Source organism: Phytophthora ramorum, assembly GCF_020800215.1.
Source record: "Phytophthora ramorum isolate Pr-102 chromosome Unknown Phyram_PR-102_s0011, whole genome shotgun sequence".
NCBI classification, from domain to species: Eukaryota; Oomycota; class Peronosporomycetes; order Peronosporales; family Peronosporaceae; genus Phytophthora; species Phytophthora ramorum.
The window spans coordinates 1,733,514-1,756,250 of record NW_027150657.1 but is presented as its reverse complement, the minus strand read 5'-3'; the positions used below and the strand labels follow the sequence as shown (position 1 = coordinate 1,756,250).

The window sequence follows — 22,737 nt, the reverse complement described above, 5'->3', positions numbered from 1 at the left end:
TTGCACATCAATGCATTTTGCTTCGCCAACTAACTGGTGGAATGGATAATTGATCAGTGTGTATGAATTGTTTTGCATGAAGGAGGGTCTTCCTCGTCTAGCCACCGATACCGCGCGCTACGCCCTTCTCCTCGCTTTGCTGACTCGCGAAGTTGTTGAAGATCTGTTCAAGCGTGGTCTGCGAGACAGCGTACTCGCGGATACCCAGCTGTTGCTTGCTGCCCTCAACCCGTCTAAACACACTTGCCAGTCGCGGCACTTGGCCGGTAAGTTTGTAGCGGCAAAGATCATTTTGGCGTTCCAGCAGCTTCACACCAGTGGTGCCATCAACTGCGAAGCTCTCATTGAGGAATGCATCCAATGCCAGGAAGCGCTCCTCTGCAGCCCACCACGCACAGAGCATGCCAAGCCGCATGGCGCCATCTCGATCAAGTGCTGTCGCCAACGCGTAACCCGTGGCATGGCTCATCACTATCTTGTCGGCCCAAGACGCGTTACCAAGTGCCTCGCATTTGGCTCGCAGCTCGGCACGCGGGAATGTCGTCGGTGAGGTGCTACCTCCAAACACGGCAGCCACGCGTTCATCAATGTCGTGCATGGGTGTGCCCAGAAGCTTCAGCTCAAGCATAAGGCCGTCTCCAAAGCGGTGTTTCAAGTGCTGCACACTACCAAGGCAACGCAGACGGCCTCCGACCATGATACCCACGCGAGTGCACAGAGCCTCGCACTCCTCCATGCTGTGCGTGGTGAGAATGATCGTCGATTCCTTACGTTGTGTCGAGATATCGGCGATGACATTCCACATGAAGCGGCGTGACACCGGGTCCATGCCTGTGGAGGGCTCATCCAAGAAAACAATTGATGGCGATCCGATGAGCGCGATGGCAACGGAGAGTTTGCGTTTGTTACCGCCACTAAGCGTGCCAGCCAGTTTGTTTTCGAAGTCGTCCAGGTTCATCTGGTGCATGAGAGTCTTGACCACACCGTTCAGGTCAGCACGTGCTACACCCTTGATGCGAGCAAAGAGCTCCAAGTGTTCTCGTACAGACATCAGCTCGAACAGTGCGTCGAACTGCGGGCAGTAGCCGATTAGACGGCGTACATCCAGTTGCTCGCTGAGGATGTCGAAACCACCAAGCGTACCGCTACCTGACGTCGGGAGAATGTCGCCGGTCATCATTTTCATGGTTGTAGTTTTTCCTGCACCGTTGATGCCCAAGTAGCCGAAACACTCACCCTTGGGCAGGCCAAAGGACAAGTTTCGGACGGCAACTTTGTTGCCCATGTACACTTTGCGAATGCCAAGCAGTTTGACAGCATCTCCGTCAGCCCCACCACTGCGCACGCGTTCAGCCTCACGGGCTACATCTTCGTCCTCCTCGTGCGGTGGGTCCTGTAGAACGGGGTCCGTGAAAATTGCAGCCTTGATCTTTGGGAAACTCAGCAAAAAGTCAATGCCAACAGCAATCGTGAAGAAGAGGACGGAATCCAGTGCCAGATACAGCAACTCCCAGCCCATGACGTCCATTTTGAAAGGACTAATAGTTCCCGACGTTCGTCCGAAGGCAGCACCAATTTCACTGGTGCACTGGTTGAGCAATGCACTGCCCAGATTGAAGAGCGGGCTGAGCCGCCAGATGAACTTGAGCACTTTGTTGGCATCAGCGCTGCTCGTGCTGATAACGTCCAAGATGAAAGACACGACCATCAGCACAACTCCCAGCAAAAAGTTTATCATGATGGTGTACGTTTGTGCGGAGGCGTGTTCCTTGAAGAAATACGAGAGACAGTAGGTAAACGGGCAAATTGCCAGTCCAAAGAGGATGAAGAGTAGCACAATTGCCGGGAACGTCTCGCTCGTGCAGCTCACGCAGTCGTTGCCCGTGAAAGCCGCAATGTCGAAGATCTGGATGAGCACAATTGCCGCAACGAGCGGGATAATGTAGGTGAACAAGTCCCATAGGTAGTTTGCCAGCCAGAACGCTGGCAGACTCACGCCAGACACGAGTTGCTGGTGCTTGGAGTTGTGCTCGGCCTGCTTCTCTTTCACGAGGAATCCCACGATCGAAGCCGGGAAGAAAGCGAAGGCGATAACGATGAAGATACAGGCAGTAAATGCCAGGAACGATCCGAACAACGCCTGCGTCGCTGCTGTCATGGGTAGAGGGTACGTGTTTGCCTTGAGCGTTACGTTAGTGGATGCAGAGGCACCACCAGCCATGAAGCGATAAAGGGCTTGATCCATCAACGCCTTGAAGATCACAGCACCATGTGCTGCGGTTGTGTTCACGAAGAGGTGATAACCAAATACGCGCTCCGACTCAGAGGCATGTACAAGATAGCCACCATACTGCCCCTTTACAGGAGTTTGAGTGACTTTCGTAGTGTCACCGTCGGCCTTTCCAAAAGCACGTTGGTAGATCTTGTCTCCCAAACGCAGACAGTATTCGCTGCTGTTGGGGTTACTCGGACTGGCAAGATCTGCTTCAGTATAATCCACGCCGAACACTGAGGTTGGCCAAGTCGTGTATGGAGGTGAAGAAATATCGGCGCTTGAGAAGGGGGACGGATCACCACCCGTATAGAGCGAGTCCATGGTTTTCGAGCACCATTGGGAACCATCGGCCTCGCAGAAATATGGTACACTCGGTACTGCAGCTTCAAAGCCGTCGGTGCTCAGTGCAAGCTTCACGTCTGAGCGGGTAAGTGAACTGGTTTTCAGGATAATGAATCCTGCGGCAAGCAGCGTCACGGGGAGAAGAGCACTGAAGATGATGACTCGCCGATCACGTTTCGCAATCCTGAAACGTTTCTGTAGTAGCGCTGATAAATGAACGAGAAACATCGTAAATCCGGTGATGTTGGCAATGGATGGACCGCCGGGTAATGCAGCATGAGTGGCGTTGGGACTTGCGGCATCTTTGTTGAGCGTGTGTTGGTTGTCTTCATCACCGGCCTCAGCTACTTTGATGAAGACTTCCTCTAGCGTTGTCACTGAAATGCCATACGAAAGGACCCCCAACTCGCCCATTTTTTCGTCGAGCTCCTCAAAAAGCAGGGGGAACGAAGTTGTGCTGTCCAAAGGCAGCTGAAAAGCGATTTCTGCACCAACATTGCTCAGCACTTTGGCTGTAGGTACGCGTGAAGTAACAAGCGATTGAAGCTGAGTTTCCTTGCAGGGAGCAGCGGGGTCACTGCTCTTGACCAACGTGAAATTGTATCCGGCACCATAGCGATTTTTCAAGAAGAGTGAAGAACCACAGCACCGCAGTTGACCTTCGGCCATGATTGCAATGCGGTCGCCCAGAATGTCGGCCTCATCCATGAAGTGGGTCGTGAGGACCATGACACGGTTGGCACGATTGTTAAGCAGAATTTCCCAGGTGCTGCGTCGGCTGTATGGGTCCATGCCACTCGTTGGTTCGTCCAGGAATACAAGCGAGCTGTCACCGAGCAGGCAGATAGCCACTGATAGCTTTCTCTTCATACCACCCGAGAGAGAACCAGCAAAGACGTGCCGCTTCTCAGTTAGACCGACTTCTTTGATCTTGGTATCAACCTCTTCCGTGAGCGCCGTACCGCGATAACCCTTAACTTTTCCGTAAAAGAGCAAATGCTCCTGCACGGTAAGTTCATTGTAGAGCACGTCGTGCTGGAAGCATAGCCCAAGTGATTGCCGAATTTCAGCCATGTCATGCACGAGTGACATCCCGCGGAATGATGCATCACCGGAAGAAGGTGCAATCATGCCTGTAAGCATGGAGATAAGCGTGGTTTTCCCTGCGCCGTTGTGGCCCAGCAAACACGTGATTTGATCCTTGTACATGGCGAGACTCACGCCACGAACAGCACGCTTGATTCCTCCCGGTACGACGAACTCCTTCTTGATATCGCGGATCACCAAGGCTTCACCTGATTTCTCTTGGTGGCGTAGTTCCTCACTGGCGGGTTCCATATTGGGATTCTCGATGTCGAGAACTGCATGGCTTCCGTTGACAACATTGTTGGCCACATCATTAACCTTGCTGCTACTTGTCTTCGTGCGCAAGGCTTGCATCCAATAGCTTGGCTGAAGTGGGAAGTACCATTTCTCGACGGTGCCGTATTCGCGGGGAATGACACGCTCAAGATAAAGCCCTGCAAGCGTGTAGAGAATGATGTCTAAGAAGAGCATTCCGATCGCGGAGCCAAACTTAAAGTTGTTGACGATAGTGCTGGACGACTCGAAGCTCATGCCCACGCCAGTAGATTCGGCGGTAGCTAGCGTCTGAACGCCAAATGCAAGCGCCACGGGCGGCAGTAAACACGCCCCAGTCTTGGAACCGATCGAGGACGTGGACGAGAAGCCACTGGAGACGAAGTACATGAAAAAGAAGAGCACCATGCCAGCAAATGAACCAGTTCGTGAGCGCGAGAAAAGTGTGCTCATGAAGAAACCGAACGCGAGCACGCTAAGCGAAAAGAGCAGGAAGAAGATGAAGATCAGGCCAGGATCGCTGTTTGGAAAGAGTCCAGCGGAACTAGCAATTGCTTGGATAATGGCGCTCAGAGTGAAGATGATCAAGTACGTGATGTACCACGACAGGATAATTGCGCTTTCAGACATGCCCAGGATTTTGAGATACTCGCGTGAGCGGGTCTCCTTCTCCTGGATTAGCACCACGAGCACGCGCGAGATAGCATAGAGATATGCCAGCACGAAGACAAGCGGGAATACGGAGCTGACCTGATCGTAAAAAGGTGCCGAGAGAAAGCTTTCAATTGCGAACGGGGCCACAGTTGTTGCGAAGTATGGTTGCGGCGCCTGGCGTAGCGGAACAAGAAGTTGTTCACGTTCAGGAGCTAGAAGCTGACCCTGCCAAGGCGTCGTATTCCCCATAACTGCGGGTAATGCAGCATTTAGCAGCTCGTCACCATCCACAGCGTGGAATAAGCGGGCATCGTTATCAGTGCTGGACACGGCCGTAGAAAGCTTCTGCTTGCACACACCAGTCGTGGTCTTGGTTGATGAATCCCACTCGGGCATGCAGTTCACGAAGCGTGCCACGAGAGTTTGCAGCGTCATGAAGCCGCGTGTTGTGTACGATGTATAGTACGTCTGCTCAATTGTACGCTGGAAGGGAGACTCAAATGCGGGATCCCCAAGGGTGCGTGGCACAGTTCCTGGAGCACCTCGTCTCCCCACTGTCGAGTTCATGCGCACCGAGTACTCAATCGACTGGAAAGTGCCGATTTGTTCGTCTGCTGGGTACTCGTCAAACACCAGCGCAGCATACACAAACGGTGTGTCGAAAGTTTTGCCGTACCCAACTTCCTTCACGTAAGACTCCAAAGCCTTGTCGGAATCAAAGAACATGACACTGTCCTCCAAACTTGGCAACGTCACCTTCACTGTGCCGTTCACTGATACCCTTGGGTACCATTTCTTGACGGTCTCAAAGAAATAGTTGCGCGTGAAAGTGTTATCCGGGGCAATGGCCAGCTTGTACGGCGTCACGTAGTCCCGGCAGGCCGGAAGCACCGAATACCCCGACGAAGTATCCGTGCTCACATTTCCACCATATCCAATGCTGAATTCACACTCTTTCTGGTCCTCTTTAGATAACTCTGTCATGTTGTGCAGCTCTGATGACGCACGCACGCCCATGTAGAACAAAAGCCCGTTCATGGTCGGCTCCTGAGCGAGATATCCGTTCCCAAGCAGCGAGAAGGACTTGGTGGATGCGGTGCTACTCCAACCAGCCGGAACTTGGACGTCCTTTGAGAGCGACTTGAGTGCGGAGATCATGAGGATGAAGAGCACCGGCAGTAAAATCTCCATCAGCATGGCCACCCAGTGCCGCTTTTTCAGCAACCAGCTCTTGGACAGCAGGGTTTGCTGTGTACGCAGGAAGGTTTGCTTCCCTGGCCTCGGGCGAGTCGACCCACCCGGTTTCTCTAACTCCCCCATCGGACGTGTTCGCTCTTGCTCGGTTGGGTTTGTTGGAGTTTTTTGATCTGGTCGAGTTTGCAGGGTTTGAGCTGCCGTTGCTGGAAGTCGGAGTCAAAACTGCAAATGAGCCGAATGTGCTACAGCAAGCTCGGGAGGTTGCATCCGTTTCGATCACAGTAATCATTCGTGCTCGGAGGTTTGCGGCCATGGCGACCAGGTTTACTATTTCAAGCGACTGAAGCTGAGCAACATCGCAGAGCCTGGAATAGGACACCCCAAGAGTTTCAAGACTTGTGTGTGCTCCTCACGGAGTGAGTCTGCGCCACGCGGCATGAGTCGACCATTTTTGGCGGCAGTGCTGGTAAGGGATACTTGAAGTAGTAAACAGTGCGCACGAGGAGATTGCAACTCGATTGTAGAAACGATCTTTCTCCCATCATTCGTGAGCGCATTTATCGTCACAGTGTGGTTTTATGGGTTACTCCTGCAGTGCCTTGCTAGTGTGCCAAATCATCTATGTAGTGCTCTTCTGGGTGGGCGGTGAGCTGGATCCTAACATCTAAGACACAAAGGTGGAGAGCCTCGACAAATCTAGATTTCAGGCTTCACCACTTTGGTAGTGTAAGCCTCGAGCACGTCGCCTGGCTGGAAATCGTCCGTGCCTGCAAGCTGGAGACCGCACTCCTGACCCTTGTTGACTTCTGACACCTTCTGCTGGAAGTGACGCATGGACGCCATGTCCACGTTTTCGAAGACTGTTTCGCCATCACGCACCAGTCGGTACTTCGCCTGCATGTTGAGCGACCCAGAAGTCACCTTACAGCCAGCGATGTTAGTGGTGCGGGTTCCGGAAGTAGAGATCGGAATGGACTGAACCACCTCTGCCGAGCCAATAACTTCGTGCACCACCACACCATCGAGATTGTCTTGCAGCAACTCCTTGATGTCATCCAACAGACTGTACACGACGCGATGTTGACGCAAAGTCACTTGCTTCTGCAGTGCCTCTTGATCAATGGAAGCCGGGTGCTTGATATTGAACGAGTAGATGGTAGCACCAGTAGCTTCAGCCATAACGAGATCAGAGGACGTTACCGGTCCTACAGCGGACATGATACACTTGATCGCCGCCTCGTCACTCGGCAGGGATGCAATAAGCTCGTCAATAGCAGAGATGACACCAACAGAGTCTGTCTTCACGATGATAGGAACCACATTAGCGATGTATCCCTCGTCTCCCGGTTTCAGCGCAGCCACACGCTTTGCCTCTTCAGCTGCCTCACGTCTTCGCACTTCCACTTGCTCCCACTTGCGGCGCGCACCACCGAAACGGCGGCGACGACGCGGGTAACTATCGTCATTCTCATTCTCATTGTCTGCCTCTTCCTCTTCGGCATTCGCCATTTGGTCCCAGTCGATCATGGCTTGACGCGCTGCCACGACCTCCTTGGCGCGATCTTCAGTCGGCACAGATAACAACGCAACTCCACCTTCAGGCAGCCCCTTTAGGCCAATTACACGGACGGGATGGCCAGGCGTCATTTGTTTCACACGCTTGCCTGCCTGGTCCACCAACGCGCGTACCTTTCCGTACTCCAATCCGCAAACCACAAAAGAACCCTGCTTGAGTGTCCCCCACTTCACAATAGTATCCACTTGAGTACCAACACCTCGTGCGACGTTCGCTTCGAGCACGATAGCCTCGCCTGTAACCGAGCTGTCGGCACGTAGGTCCAGCATCTCGGCATGGAGAGCAATAACTTCCTTCAGCTGATCAAGGCCCTCGCCAGTCTTGCCGGATACACACACCATAGGAGTGTCTCCACCCATGCTCTCAACAACGATGCCTTGGTTCAACAGCTCGCTACCCAGACGATTCGTCACCTCGACCTTGTCGTGCTCATGCATGTCCATCTTGGTGACAGCCACCACGAGCGGCACGTTGTTCTTGATGGCCAGGCGTGCTACTTCCACAGTCTGCGGACGCACACCGTCATCTGCTGCTACGACCAGCACGAGTAGATCCGTAAGCTCTGATCCGCGCGAGCGCATGTTGCGAAATGCTGCGTGACCAGGTGTATCAATGAAAGTCACCTTCGACTGTGAACCATATTTCTTGCCCATTTCCACCGAAAAAGCACCGATGCGCTGCGTGATGCCACCGGCCTCCGTCGCAGCCACCTTCGACTTGCGCAGCGCGTCCAGCAGTGTGGTTTTTCCGTGATCAACGTGGCCCATTACTGACACGATAGGTGGACGAACAGGGAAGTTTGAGCAGTCCTCCGGTAGTGGTGTCAGTTCCAGATCAACGAAATCCGGTGGAAGCAACACAGGGATCATGTTGAGAGAGTCCACCACGAGCTCGGCAATGTCGCTGGCGATCACCGACTCTTCTTTGAGCCCGTTTTCACCCAGATCCTTTAGCGCGCGGAACACGACGCGGGCCTTGACACACATCCGCTCTGCAAGGTCCTTGACCGTAAGCGTCGGAGGGATCTCCACTTCTTGGGCAGGCAGCTCCTGCTTGGGCTTGCGCTTCGCATCCTTCCGCTGTTGCCGCTGGAACCGACGCCGTTCGCGGTCCTCGGAGTCGCTGCGATCTTCCCAGTTCACATCCCCAAACAGATCCGAAGCCTCGTCGAATATGCTGTTCTCGAACTGGAAGTTCTTGAGCAGGTTGCGCGTCCCTTTCTTGCGCTTCGTGTTCATCTTGATGGACTTGCGACTGGAGGGCGGACCTTCACTCCGGACGCCCTCTCCATCGGAAGGGATACCCAGTGCTGCCAACACTGTGGACGGGTCTTTGTCTCCCGAGAAGAGTTTGGTCTTCTTGGGCTTCTGCCGCGGGTGTTTGGGCTGCCTCTTGGTGAACGTGTCGTCGTTCTCCAACGTGTCGAGTCCCAGCTGTGACAACGTGAGCTCTGGGCCGTCGTCCTTCTTGGCGGAGGCTCCGATGCCGTCCAGCAGGTCCAGCGACGACGTGTCGCTGCTGCGGACGCTCTTGTGCTTGGCTGGCGGCGCGTCCTTCTGCTGCACGTCATCGAACGCGAAGCTTAGCAGGTTCTGGAACTTGTTGGTGAACACGGGCGCCTCCTGGTCCTCGGTCTTGTGCGGACGGCGCTTCTTGGGCTTCTGTCTGTTGATGTGGGGCTTAGCGAGCGGCTCCGACACCTGTGGCTGGCGTTTGCCGTTCTTGAACTGGCCGCGCGCGCGAGGCTTGGGTACTGACGGTGTGCCGAAGCGACGCAGACCCAGCGTCAGACCCGTGGGCGCGATGCCGCGCTCCAGCAGCAGCGCAGAGCGGTGCAACAGCTTCCACTGACCGGCCATTCCTGTCCTCGGTATCCGCTGACTGGTTGGTGTGCTACACACCGCCCCGTAAATCAGGGTGCGATTTAGCAAATCGTACCCTTGAATAGCGGAGACCCAGCCCTAGCGCCCGTTTGCATACTCAGGTCAAGTGAACGGAGACCGCAGCAAGGCTCAGGCTGGTCACGCGTGGCATCTGCGTCTCTGTGCGTGTGAGGCTCTGGGGACAGGCGGAGCAGGGCGCGTAAGATGTTGAGTGTGCCGCTCATGCTGTTCCGCGGCGGAGACGTTGAGATGCGTGCGCTGCACGTGCGTTCCAAGGCGCCCAAACTGGCGTCTTCCGAGTGGCTCGGACGGTTGCTGACGGCGGCTCTAGGGGCGCACAACAGGGTCCTAGTGGACGCAGAGACGACGTCAACTCGTCGACAGGAGGACAGCGGGGAGGACAGTGAGCGACAGCGACCGACGAGCAGTCCCTGTCCGTCCTCGTCCAGTAGCAGCAGCAATGACAGCAGCGCCAGTTCCAGCTCCAGTGACAGCTCCAATAGCTCCAGTGACAGTGAAGATGAAGCACCGCCACCACCTGTTAACGGGGGCAACGGAGGAGCTGGTGGTGGGGGAGATGACCAAAAGAAGAAAAAAGAAGACGAAGAAGACGGGAACAGCAGCGACTCCAGCAGCAGCAGTGACAGCTCAGCTGCTGATGAGAGCGACCAGGAAGAGGACGATGGGGTCATGATCGACACTGACGACGAGAAGGACAAGGCTCTTGGAGTTGACCCCACAGACGAGGACTTGAGCGGCGAGAGCGATGGAAGCTCTGACGTGGAGAACTCGTACCCGCGACTGCCCGCGGCCCCTGTAGACGCTCTTATCGCGTTCCGACAGCAAGCAGCGCACAAGGAGCTGCAACTGACGGACAAGCTCAAGAAGGAGGTCATTGCCGATGCCAAACAAAGGCAGCAGGAACGGCGTGAACAAGCAAAACGCTCCAAGAAGAAGAAAAAGGTACCGCAATCCAAACGACGACACTCTAAACCGAGTGACGTGGCGTCCAACAGGTCGACGCACCTCGAGAGGGTTCACACGAACAGGAACACTGGCACTCTCGACGCAAAGATGGCCCCCGCGACGCAGCACCAAGAAATGACGGAGGATGAGTGGATGGTGGACTGTTCCTGCGGACTGCAAGAAAAGAACTACGACGACGGAACCTCCATGATCCAGTGCGATAGCTGCTCACACTGGGTGCATGCCAAATGCGCAGACAAGCAGCCGGAGGCTGTCGCGCAAGAAAAGTTCCTGTGTTTCCGCTGCGGTTGGATGTTTGATTGTGTGTGTGAAGTACGCCGACGCCCAAATCACGATGATGGGCAGCGTATGGTGGAATGCGAAAGCTGCAAGACGTGGCAGCACACGATGTGCGTCGGTATCCCCATGGCCGAGGAACCTGCGGACGACTACCAGTGTCCTCGCTGCGTGAAAAAGGCACGTCGACGCAAGTCTGCGTCGAAGGGGAGCGGAAGTCGTGAAAGACAGCGCAAGCGAAGTCACACTGAGTCGTCGCAACACCAGCGAAAAAGCAAAGATGCATCTGCTGTGGTTGAGGTGGATGTGCGGTCATCTGCTCGTTCGATCGATACCTTGATAACTCCAACTCGTACGCACAGGAGTAGACGTGCTGAAACCCGGCAATCGCCAAAGACGGAGAGAAGAGCGCCACTCGCTCAAGTGGTGCCCCCTCCTGTTCCGGCTGTCTCTCCTCCGTCTACCCCTCCTCCACCACCACCAACGCCGCCACCACCGTCGGCTGCGCCTCGACACGCGTCGTCTGAGTCTACAAGACGTGATCGCAACCACGGACGCGTGAAACGCAGAGACGAGAGAGAAAGAGGACGTTCATCTACGACTTCGCATCAGAAGCATGGAAGACCGCTAGGTACCAGCTCGTCGCCTTCAAGGAAGACGCATTCGCACTCGGAATCGAGCGATGTGGAGCATAATGCTCCGCCTCCAGCTGCCGTGACGCCATCACCAAGAGGCAAAGGGCTGATGCTTCGAGGTTATTCTCCTGCTTCAGCGAGAACGGAGACCTCGTCTTCGCGGCCTGTGGACGTACGGCCCCCGCTACCTCTCACCCCGCCGTCTGGGGGAGGTGGCAGCTACAGTAGCCACAATAGACACGATCATGGTGGCCGCAAACGCAAGACCAGCTCAGCGCGCGATCGTCTGGCGAAAAAGCTTAAAATCAAGAAGTCGTCGTTGCGGTGAAAACGACCAAGCTTGAAAACAAGATTTCGCGAAGGAGAGCGCAGCTCGTAAGGGTATTATGGATATATGGGAACGCACCATTGGGGGGTCTAGTGGAGGATGATTATTTTGCTACGAAACATGCAGTCATTCGTTTGTTTCGATCCCAAGTTGTGAACTATGTCCACGGGTAGAAGGAAGGGAAGAGCACGCTCCCCAGCACCGTGTAGAGTAGAAAGTAGCCCACTACGAGTCGACCGTAGATTGTCAGGCCGGATGTAGCTTTCCTTTTTGCCACCGAGTCACACAGTAACTCAGCAGGGTGCCAAAACAACGGTGGGCAGGCACACAACAACCGTGTCGTCACCTGGATGTGCACAACAAGCAGCGCGTTCACCACCAAGAAAAGCCAATGCACGTAATACGGAGTCAGCGTTGTGCCTCGCCAACCGCGACCTTGCTGCTGAGATGTCATGCTAGCTCGTCCTGGCACGACGCTACCTCGAAAATACCCTTGCAGCGCGTGCAAGCTAAGCACGATGATCGGCGCAGCAAGGAGGAAGTTGGGTATCTGTTTCAGCTCGTAGTAGCGGAAGAGGCCCACATTCCAGTACTCGCTCTGGATGAACATGTACATAGCGGAGAAGTTGGGCATCACCTCGGCACACCAGCTGCGGTCCTCCATAGAGGCATTCCCAGACACCTCCCCGCCGAACCGCTGGAAAAGTGACGGACAATAGGGCACCATTGCTGTGACGAAATACACGACTTGCGGCGCAACAGCAAGTACACCGAGAGCCGCGGTGCGTATCCAAAAGCCTAAGAACCGGAACAGCTCTTTCGGTGACGGCGAAACTGTCACGCGATGCCATGCAACGAACACTACAACCAACGCCAATCACACTGTCAGTGAGGAGCAATTAATTAGTGAACGTATCCCAGCCAGAACGTACATGAAAGCAAAATGCCGTTGGATCGGGTCGCGGAGGCCGCACCGAAGAGCAGCGAGCAGTACACGAGATCGCGAAAGGCTCGACGCGGTTTTGGGGCTTCTGCGTGCCTCGCCAAGAAGTACAAGCCGCTGAAGCTCAGTAGACACATGAGACTCTCCGAGTAGACAGCCGACATGAAGATGCTGGAGGGCGCCACGCAAAAGAGGTAGGCTGCTCGTCGCGCGACGGCTTCGTCCTGCAACACGACGCGACCCAAGCGATAGAGGAAGAGCGCAGACAGCACGAAGCTCACGTTGCTGACGAACCATCCGCTGGCGAGGATGGCCGACACCGGTTGCAGAGGCAGCAAACGAGCAAGCCACCGCACTAGCAGCGGATAGAGCGGGAAGAAGGCGTGAAAGTGCTCGGAGTCGTAGCCGTGCAACGCGATGTGCGTGAAGTAGACGCCGTCCCAGTTGCTCAGCGCAGCGAGGGGGGACGCGCCCACCTGTAGGTGGGACGAGGTGTCGTAGGGTGTCACGATGGCCGACGTTGCCAGCGCCAGAAGCGTCACACACGCTCGCGAGGCCGCGGCGAAAGCGACGACACGGTGCTCCATGGTGCAATTGAATACTCTAGGAGATTATTTAAATTTTCTATAAATCTACAAAAAAACTCTCTAAAAAGATGGAGCAACCATTGTCAGTCAGTTGAGACTCTCAAGCCAGGCGAGCGTGTCCTCGGCGCCGCCTTCCTCTGCGTGCTCCAGCGCCTGCTCCACGGAGCACGAGCTGCGGACGTCGCTGTAGAGGAACTGTGCGACTTCCAGGTGGTCCATGTAGGCCGCCGCGTTGAACGCTTCGAATCCGCTGCAGACCTCGCGGTGGTGCTCAGTGAGCCACTGGACCGCCGAAAGGTGACCGTTCGTGGCCGCCAGCTCCAGTGCCGCCGGAGTCCAGCGTGAGTCGGTCGGAGCTGCTTCATCCTCGTCGCTGGACTCTTCGTCAATCGGTTGCTCCTCCTCGATGCAGTTGCAGCGGTCAAAGTGCAGCCAACGCAACACATCCACGAAGCCCTGGCGAGCAGCCTCGTCTACAGCCTTGGCGCTGGTCTGCCACTTGCATGTGGTAGGCTCATCCCGCAGGTATTGGAGGATATCTACGTGACCAACTGCGGCGGCAGCGTTCATGGCCACAGTCGACGCAGACGAGCTCTGCGCATACAGCTCGCGGAAGTGCGCCACCAGCCACTCGACGCAGTTGCGGTGGCCACCTTCGACGGCAGCCACCAGCGCGTTCATGGCGTCCGATTCGACCGTGAGGTTCGCCAGATCGTTCTCAAACAGGTACACCAACACGTCGCTGTGGCCATTACGTGCCGCCTTCTCGATTGCCTCCACGGTGCACGCAGGAAGGTGGCCATCAACGCTCATGGGCAGCGCAGTCGCGTGGTCGTGAAACCACTTGAGGATGCCGACCTGGCCGTACTCGGACGCAACGTCCATCCACGACCCAGCAGCCTCTTCGCACTTCAGCGACTTGACAGGCAGCATCGCAATGAGCCACGTGAGAACTGCAGCTTGGCCATTCGCGATGGCGGCGTGGACCATCTTGGGACCGATGCTCTCAAACAGTTGAGGGAAGTGCTCACCCAAATACTCGAGGATGTACAGGTGACCGCCACGCGCAGCATTAACCATGGCGGTTGACGAGCACTCCTCCTTGCGAGCTTCGCACAGCCAGCGCACAATGTGCAGGTATCCTTCCGTGGCAGCGTAGTTGACAGCGCTGGACGTGCATCCTTCGCTGCGGTTATCGTTCAGCCACTGCAACACATGCAGCTGTCCGTTCTGAGCCGCCAGGTCCATCGCGCGAGTGGTGCAGCCCTCAGTGCGATGCTGGTGCAGCCATTGCACGACTGGCAGGTGGCCGCTGCTAGCAGCGTAGTCCATGGCCTTGGTGGTGCATCCTTCGCTGCGGTGCTGGCTCAGCCACTGCACGATCGGGAGGTGGCCGTTCTTGGCGGCGTCGTCCATCGCGCGCGTGGAACAGCCGCTCAGCTGCTCCGTGTTGTGCAGCCACGTGAGGATGTCGAGGTGGCCGTTGCAGGCTGCGAAGTCCATGACGAGCGAGTTACCAGAGTCCTGCGGCTGCTTGGGCGTCGCCAGCGCCAGGTGCTGCACCAGGAACTTCATCCCCTGCGCCGCCGCGCGCTCCAGCGTCCACGAACCGGAGTAGTCGAGGTACTGGTCCATGGCCGCCCACACGTGCGACAGCTCACTCACGCCGTCGAGGTTGTTGCACACAAGTTTTGCCGCCGTCAGCACCATGGCGGCTCAGTCGCGTCGTCGGTTGGTGGCGAGAATTGTCGAGGCGATTGAGGACGCGGGCGATGCGGCGGCCAGGAGGCGAAAACGGAAGTGACCCTGCACGGTGGCCAAATTTGCATGTGGCCAGTGCTTCAGTCGCGGCCAGCGGTTCGGCGCCCTTTCGCTCCGTGTCACAGCCAATCGTGGGAGACGACGAGACGACAACGTCAAATGCTGACGTACGTGGCGGTGGCCAGCAAGGCAAGACAGGCGGAATGAGATTTTTTAACAAGTCCAGGATGGCGCTGGAGTAGCGCGCGAACATCCTTGTGCTGGAGGTGACAGCGGCCCCGTATGGCGGCAAGCCTGCTGCTCCGCATTCGTACTCAGATTCGTCACCAGCCTCCAACAGTATAAACTGGGCCATTCGCCCAGTTATACTCGACAAGTGATGTGGTCAACACCATGTATCTTTTCAAGATCTGCTCCGAATTTTGTCCAATCTGTGGTGCGCTTTGTTTACCAATCAGACCATTTCCTCCAGTCGCGATCTTTTCCCGGGTCATTTCCCGTTCTTCTCTTTGGGTTGAAGGTGCAAGTGAAAGGAGAAGAAGAAGGGCTAGAGCGATGGCAGTGTGGCGCTCCGCGGCCTTCCTGGGCATGTTCGGCGACCCGTACCTGCGGGCTACGCCGTACGAGGCTGGAGGGGACCCGCAGGCGCTCGTGGGAGCACTGGGCGGCCTCATGCAGTTGCTACAACCGCAACAAACCGCCGCAGACGACCCTGTGACGTTCTCACTCACGGTGGAGCAGGAGCGTGCGCTGCAGACGACACTGCTACCCCAGTTAGCGTTCTGTGGTCAGTGGGCCGAGAAGGGCGCCAAGGTGGAGGACGCCGCGCAGTTCCAAGACTTTTTGGCTGAGTGGAAGGCGGAACTCTCAAAGCTGCAGGTGGGCGAGCCTGTGCTGGTGCCTGGGGGATACGTGGGCAACGTCACCAGCCATTCCATCATTTACGTGGTGGAGAAAACCAGCGATGCCGGGGAATACTCGTTCACAGTGTGCAACAAAGGCCCTGGAGCCGAGATGTACCACCCCTGCAAGGTGGAGCGTGGCGCCGACAAGATCCGTGTGCAGTCGTGCATCCAGATCAGCGCCATCCCGGCCAGTCGCTTCTTGGACATGGCCTTCTGGACGCTGCTGTTCTCGCTTTGGGTGCGCAAACCTCCGTCCGAGTACCATCGCGTGGAGACCATTTACGACGTGTTGCTGCCGTGGCTTGCAGGCGACAATTTACTGCCCTTGGCTAGCGAAACGACGGAGCAACGTGCGCCGACGGACTGGACAAATGCGGCCCTGGGAGGTGTGCACACGGCCCAACGCAGTCAATTGGGCTTCTGCAAGAGCGTTATTGAAGCAGTGCGCTATCTCTGTCTCCGTAGTCGTGCCTTCACGAATGACGAGGTGGAGTACGCTATCCTGTATAAGCTGCGCTACCGTCTATTTCAGCAAGTTGTCCAGGGCCTGGAAAGTGCCGAAAACCCAGCAAAAGCGATCCCCGAGGGAACACTAGAAAATGCCCTGCGCACGCTGTCCACCATCTCACTGCAAGATTCGCTGCAGGGAACTCATACCGTGTCGGAGATTGACCCAGATGCTGTCGTTGGTATCTATTTCGCCCAGTCTACGTCGGCAGCTTGCCAGAAGTTGACGAGAGTGCTCACTGTACTGAGCGAGAGTCTGCATGCTGCGAACAAAAAGTTTATTGTGATCGTCGTCTCGGTTGATCAAGAGCAGGCGGACTACACGACCTTTGTTGACAGCTTGCCAGGGCACACGTGGCTTGTGGTGCCCTTCTCAGAAATGGAGGCTCGAAAGCAGCTCATCCAGACATTTAATGTTTCGAAGGTACCTCAGCTCATTTTACGAGGGATCGGTGGGTCCATATTGACACCGATGGGCAAGGAGCTGGTGGCGTCAGATCCAACCGGCGCGTTTTATCCGTGGACAAGTGAAGATTTTGAGCTACCGAAGTCAACCCTTTCAGTCTCTGAAATCAAGTGCATTACCATGGGTGTCAAACAAATTGGACTGAAAACGCTGCAGCACCATGAACGGAAGAACATTCAAGATTCAGGTCTGAGCCACGTAAACAAACTGATGGGCCAAACGGAGCGACTGATAGAATCTGTAGGGATTACTGCTAACTCAGACAGCAGCAACAAACGTGACACCGCTACGCTGGAAGAAACGTTTCCTTTCGCTCCTCACGCAAATGCTGAACTGCTGCAACTGCAAGGAAAGGAGAGCGAGTATGCGGGAAATGCTTCCGAGCTTGAAGTCCCTATTCTCAGTAACTTTCTGGATGTACCTGAGCGCGTCACATCCATTCCACTTGCGGTTGCTGCATTTGTTCGGTGTGAGGCTTTGTGCGAATCTCTCTTGAAGCGAGCCGCTGAGGGTTCGTCATCTTCTCGAATGTCCTTACATCATGAGGTTATTCAGCTTGTCACAAGTGTCCTGGTCGAGGTGTTGCCGATGCCTGAGCCGTTGACTGTAGAGGGGGTTGCTTCGTCTACTTGCATGTGGCGCCAGCCTGTTGCCAAAGATATGCAGCTTCGGTGCCTGAACCACCTCCATTCGTTATTGATGATTCTCGGTTCGGTGTGGCAGTCGATGGAGCAACCAACCCGTCAGTTTGATTCCGAGCGCGCACTTGCTGCACTGTGCGTGTTGTGTATTTTCGACTCCTTAATTCGCACCCCAGCAGCTGATGATCCGCTTGAAATTTCGTTGATGATGGAGGAGGAAAGCGGTTACGTGCTGGCGCACACATTTTGCAAGGCTAACTTCTCAATCCAGAAAATGACTTCAGCGATGGAATTTGCGCGTCCAAATTTTTGCGTCGTTCGAGGTCGAGTGCTTGCCTACTTTCACAGCCATGACTCGAAGGGCAAGCGACAGCTTTTTGATTATCATATGCCGGAGGACAAAATCGAGGTGAAGAAGTATTCAACGACGCTACTGTTCTTCCGCCAGCTGATGGAGCGATATCACTATCAGCTAATCGACCCGAATAACGAGACTCCACCTACTGAAATGGAAGCGTTGATGGAGTGGTTCTGTAGCGATACCACACCTATGGCGGATGATCACCCGGAAGTGGGTTTGACTCGGGACTTAGTCATGGTGGTAAAATTCTTAGCTACAATGGAGACGAAGGAAATTGAGCTGATGCGGCGCCGTACAGCGCATCAACACTGGCAAATGTGGCAGCTATCGTTTGACGACTCATCGTCAACCCACCGTAGGAACTTCTTCGGGATGCGTGGGCTCAACAAAATTTTGCATGCTTCACTGAAATGGGAGGTAGTGAACTTCCGAGGAAGTGATCAAGACATCGCTGATGTGGAAGTGGAAGGGTTCATGGAGAGGAAGGTATACTTTGGCGAGGGCCCAATTATAACGAGTCCTGCAAACTTGGGTGCTCTTCTTGTTAAGAGTTCGAGTAATGGATCCGCCGGAAGCCTTCCTACAGTAATTACTGAGGACGACATCATGCATTTGACGGACCTGCCTACGTACCATGGTACACTTTCAGCAGAAGAGTCGGAGTACCTGATGAGCTACTTGACGGTGCCATACACACGAATTCCTCTTGTTGCATCGTTCTTCTCATCGCGTGACCGTGTGACGTATTTGTTCAACCCGATGCTGCAGCAACTATTTCGCGGTGTTTTATTCGAGGGTGGTGACTGGGTCTCTGATGATAAAGCTGAAGAAATCTCGCACATCCCGTTGCGAAAATCAAACCTCGTGATGCATGAGGAAGCCATCAAACGGACATTTGATGCTAGAGTTCATCACCAGAAGTGCGAAGATCACCTCGGTACGATGAATGGGCTGCTTCTGAATGAGCTGATTCATGCCCCAGAAGCGATTATTGCTCCCTTGCTGAAGATGCTGGACGCGGTGAAGGAGTTAGGTGAGGCATCGGTGCATTCGGCGGACGCCCGCTTCATTCTTTTTATGATTAAGCTGGGTGTAGATGTCCTTCGTTACATGACGTTTGCTCTCGACCAGTGTGTTGATGGTGCCGACCGAGCTCGTATTGAGAAGCTGTCGGGATATCGATCTCAGCTGATGGCTTACGTGTTTGGTTTCGCGCACATCACTCTTAACAAGTGGAGGCAGGAAGCAGAAGAAGCCAACAATCTTCAAACGGCGTGCGTAATCCATTCGTACCTTGTGATTCTTCATGTGAGCTTGCGGCCTACTGAATATGATGCTCAGAAAATCTCCGAAATGATCGGTTCCATTGCGTACGTCCATAACTGGCATTGCTTCGGAATGAAGCTCTCCACGGACAGTGGCGACGAAAAAGATGGATTGTCGGCTGAGGAGCGGCTACTTCGCTGGCTTCAGGCCCAAGGTATCGATACGGCAAACGTTGGCCAGAAATCCCTTGAAAAGTACTTGAAGGGTCGGCCTTTGTACTTAAAAATTGGGATGCAGACAATTCAAGCACCGAGTATCGTTGCTCTACGCAACAGTGACGGTAAAGAGCTTCAATTACCACCAGGCGATGTTCTCGAGGCAGAGATCTTTGAAACAATTCAGTTGCACCGCCGTTCAATTGTTCAATGGATGGTCGGCGCGCCAAAGGCTAATCGCAACAAAGTTCTGGGAAATATTGTGCGGATTGCACTGCGCACGGATGAACAAACTGACACTTGGGAATGGATCGAAGAATCCGATATTGGAGGTGCAGGAAAATTCAGCTGCCGTCAACAAGAATTGAAGTTGGATGCTCAGACAGGAGAAATATTATGGAGAAATGACGAGTTGAAACCTGTTCCGGACTCGATGACGCAGTATGCAGATTTCATGGCCATCTTTGGGAACAAATCCCTTCACTGCGGTCTGGTTGCGCGTCAAGACCATCGGTTGTGGGTAAATATTGTTGGGACGGATTTCCAGCTTGTCGAGTGGGATGATCCAACTCACGAGATTGACCAAGGTGTCGGCGCTCCTGTGGTATATGAACCTGGAACTGCGGGTAGTTTGGACGATTCGAACGAAAATTCTCAAGAGCTCAAAATGTATTGGGAGTGCTCGGCTTGCACGTGCGCGAATTTCAACGGTGATAATCCTAATGCCACCTGCGATGTGTGTGGTACTCCTCGTGTTGTTCGTGCTCCGCCGCAACCAGCACAAGGGACGGAAGAGCAGAAGCCCAAGAAACTTGGTGATGATGGATTCCGCTACCTAGGCAAAGTCTTTTCGCGACCCTTTGATATTTATTCGGAGAAGGAACATCCCCACGCTGACGAACAGTGGTTTGTGGACTTGGTGGGCAATGCGCTTCGCCTCATGTACCCGCCTGTACCTGATGATAAGAAGTTGCCTTATACGCTATTCCTACCCACTGATCCATTGCCCGCTAATGCTACTCGCGTACACTTAATTGGGTTGGACCGAGGCTCGGATGATAAGGATAAGGAGAAAATGGCGACATTTAAGGAAATTGTGGCGTATCGAACGATGCAGGTGATGCACATCTACGCACTCGTGTCGCATGGTCGTCGTCTCTATCGTAAGCTCATTTTCACATCGAATTCACGGCTGAGTCTTCACAGTTTTGCTTTGAATATTTCTCCCGACCAAGGCCCTGTAGACCCCGCTCTGTTGCGGGCTAGTGGCGAGCCTACGGAGCGGCAGTTACTTGGCGGGTCTCTCGTGATTCTCCGCAAGAATCACTTGCTCAATGGCACTGAGCAGTTCGTCCCACCACGTCTTCTGCAGGGTATTGTTCCGAGTTGCTTGCTTGAAAACTTTCGCTTCTGGTTGGGAGAAGATGGGCGCATCCGAGGAGAACCAGTGGACCCAAAATCGCAGTGGTTTCGATATCGGGTTGAGGTCGATATGACGGAATCTGGACAGGCCTTTGTCAGTCGAAAATCCATCATGACTTCGTTTTCACGTATTCATCGCGATAAGCACGAGAAAGATGGGTTTGCAAACACAAGCCAAATGCAACCTCCGCCTGCCCCAGTCCGAGTGCCCGGAAAAGCGCCGACCGACGCGTCTCGCGACCGATTCCCTCCATCGCAAGGACATGTTGAAATCAGCGACGACGACGTGGTCCAACTTATGGCTCTGGGATTCTCGTACGCCGGATGCGGTCTTGCATTGCGTGAAAATCGTAATAACGTGGGCTTAGCGGCGCAATGGTTGTTGGATGAGAATAACCAGATGAAGATTGTTGCCGCTGAAGAAGCCGCTGTGTCGGGGGAGGTCGCTCTAAGCCCGGAAGAGCAGCATGAGCAAAATATTGGACTGCTGATGAGCCTGGAAGGGTCACCTTCACGGGTTGCAGTTGAGTATGCACTGGGTCTTTTTTCCAAAGACCTGGAGCTGGCAAAAGCATGGATTTCTGATCCTGTTAATCGCGACGAAATTAAACGGGCCGAAGGGTATAATACCAATGTGTTGGAATCGAGTGCATCCAGAGAAGAAGCCCCAACACCCATGCAAGTTGACGAAGAGGAGACCAAAGATGCTGAAGAAGATAACGAGGCGCTGGAAATCGTTGAAGAAACTGTCGGGGAAACCTTCTATCTCCTTAGTATGCTCGAAGCTAGCTCCGCGCGCGAGAACGAGGAAATTCTTGCGCTGTCTGTACTCCTCAGTCGAGTGGAAGATCTTTCACACATACTTGTCTGGTGTACCAACAAAGACGCTCAAAGCATACCTGGTGGACTATCTTCTATCGCATTCATTGAGCTTCCAAGATTGAAATTGAAGCTGCAACCGATCAAGGATCCGCTGTCTGGTCGCGTCCGCCTCAATGTAATGGATCAAAATGGATGGTTTGTGAGTGATCTGACTGTTGCAATGCCAGAAGAAACCTCCAAATACCTGCGGGGGTTAATTGAGATTGCACCGGATTGCTTCGTTCTCGAGTCAGACACCACAGACTTGAAACTTATCTGCCCCAATCACGATTTATACCGCCCGACGATACGTGGGGAACCGTTTTCCTCTATCCTTGTTAGCGACCGAGGGTCTGTAGGCTGGCAGCAGGCGATGGAGACAAGATTCTACACTTATCCTGTGCATTCAAGCAACACGTTCCTGCTCCCTTCTTCACTCAGCTCAACGCTGTACCTTATCCTTACGAGTTTGTTGACGCGAAATTACGCAGCAGCGATGGAGTTGATCCTGGGGTGCAACGTGGACGTGAAGTTTACAGACGAGGAAAAACGAGTGTTCGATCAGTTGTCCAAGACGCTTAACGATCGTCACCCCAATGCATGTGCGTGTCGTATCCGACTATCGCTGGGCATCGCTTATAGCGATAACAAGGCTCCGTGGAAACTAAGTGGCGAGTTACACGACTACCTTGCCACGACTGGCCACGTAGACGCTTCTTGCAAATTAACGCAAGAAGAAGAGAAGGAGGCCCTTGCAGAATGCCACCAGCGATCTCCTCTGCTGCTGCTTCGAAAGGAGTTTTGTGATCATGCAAAAGCGGATGGCGCAACAAAGATTGATTTCAAGTTGACACGGTCACGCGTCGGTGGGCAGCCCTGGATGAAGTTATGCTTGTACAGCAAAGGTTATCTTGCCGCTCATGGCAAAAAACTTTCGACAGTACGGTATAATCGACCAAAGCATGGAGCCGGGATCGACAACAAGTTTTTGATCGATGATGAAGAGGCTGGAAAACTCGTCTGGAACTGCGCAGTTGTCGGCGACGAGTTAAGTGGAACAAATCGGGGCCTGGGATTCCTCTTTTTATATGAGTGTCTCAATCAGCAACTTGTCGTTCGTATGGGTGGGGACGACTGCACGCGGTCGTTTGGTGACTTGTTCACACGCTTTTTGCACTTAAAGCTGTCAAGGTGGGGTCGTGAGACTGTGGATGATGGCGAAGAATAGTGCGCTCCGTCGTACGCAGTGGCACAATTGGCGATGGTGATCTCGCATCCCGCTGGAGGATG

The 22,737-nt window shown here is 54.4% G+C and overlaps 6 protein-coding genes across 6 annotated transcripts; 2 read left to right on the top strand and 4 right to left on the bottom strand.

Annotated features, from left to right (window-relative positions):
• Positions 1–97: 97 nt before the first annotated feature.
• KRP23_11316 (ABC transporter A family member 1) lies at positions 98–5,950 on the bottom strand (the record flags this gene model as incomplete). The annotated part of the gene is made up of 1 exon (XM_067881851.1): positions 98–5,950. The coding sequence occupies one exon, from the start codon at positions 5,948–5,950 to the stop codon at positions 98–100; it is 5,853 nt and encodes a 1,950-aa protein (XP_067741128.1).
• Positions 5,951–6,523: 573 nt separating this feature from the next.
• KRP23_11315 (Translation initiation factor IF-2) lies at positions 6,524–9,262 on the bottom strand (the record flags this gene model as incomplete). The annotated part of the gene is made up of 1 exon (XM_067881850.1): positions 6,524–9,262. The coding sequence occupies one exon, from the start codon at positions 9,260–9,262 to the stop codon at positions 6,524–6,526; it is 2,739 nt and encodes a 912-aa protein (XP_067741127.1).
• Positions 9,263–9,490: 228 nt separating this feature from the next.
• Positions 9,491–11,512, top strand: KRP23_11314 (Nucleosome-remodeling factor subunit; the record flags this gene model as incomplete). The annotated part of the gene is made up of 1 exon (XM_067881849.1): positions 9,491–11,512. One exon carries the CDS (start codon positions 9,491–9,493, stop codon positions 11,510–11,512), a length of 2,022 nt encoding a protein of 673 aa, XP_067741126.1.
• Positions 11,513–11,669: 157 nt separating this feature from the next.
• KRP23_11313 (GPI mannosyltransferase 2) lies at positions 11,670–13,042 on the bottom strand (the record flags this gene model as incomplete). The annotated part of the gene is made up of 2 exons (XM_067881848.1): positions 11,670–12,373; positions 12,445–13,042. The coding sequence occupies 2 exons, from the start codon at positions 13,040–13,042 to the stop codon at positions 11,670–11,672; spliced, it is 1,302 nt and encodes a 433-aa protein (XP_067741125.1).
• An 87-nt stretch (positions 13,043–13,129) lies between these two features.
• Positions 13,130–14,752, bottom strand: KRP23_11312 (Secreted RxLR effector protein 124; the record flags this gene model as incomplete). The annotated part of the gene is made up of 2 exons (XM_067881847.1): positions 13,130–14,151; positions 14,560–14,752. 2 exons carry the CDS (start codon positions 14,750–14,752, stop codon positions 13,130–13,132), a joined length of 1,215 nt encoding a protein of 404 aa, XP_067741124.1.
• A 606-nt stretch (positions 14,753–15,358) lies between these two features.
• On the top strand, positions 15,359–22,675 carry KRP23_11311 (Nucleoredoxin; the record flags this gene model as incomplete). Its single annotated transcript, XM_067881846.1, has 1 exon — positions 15,359–22,675. The coding sequence occupies one exon, from the start codon at positions 15,359–15,361 to the stop codon at positions 22,673–22,675; it is 7,317 nt and encodes a 2,438-aa protein (XP_067741123.1).
• Positions 22,676–22,737: the final 62 nt, after the last annotated feature.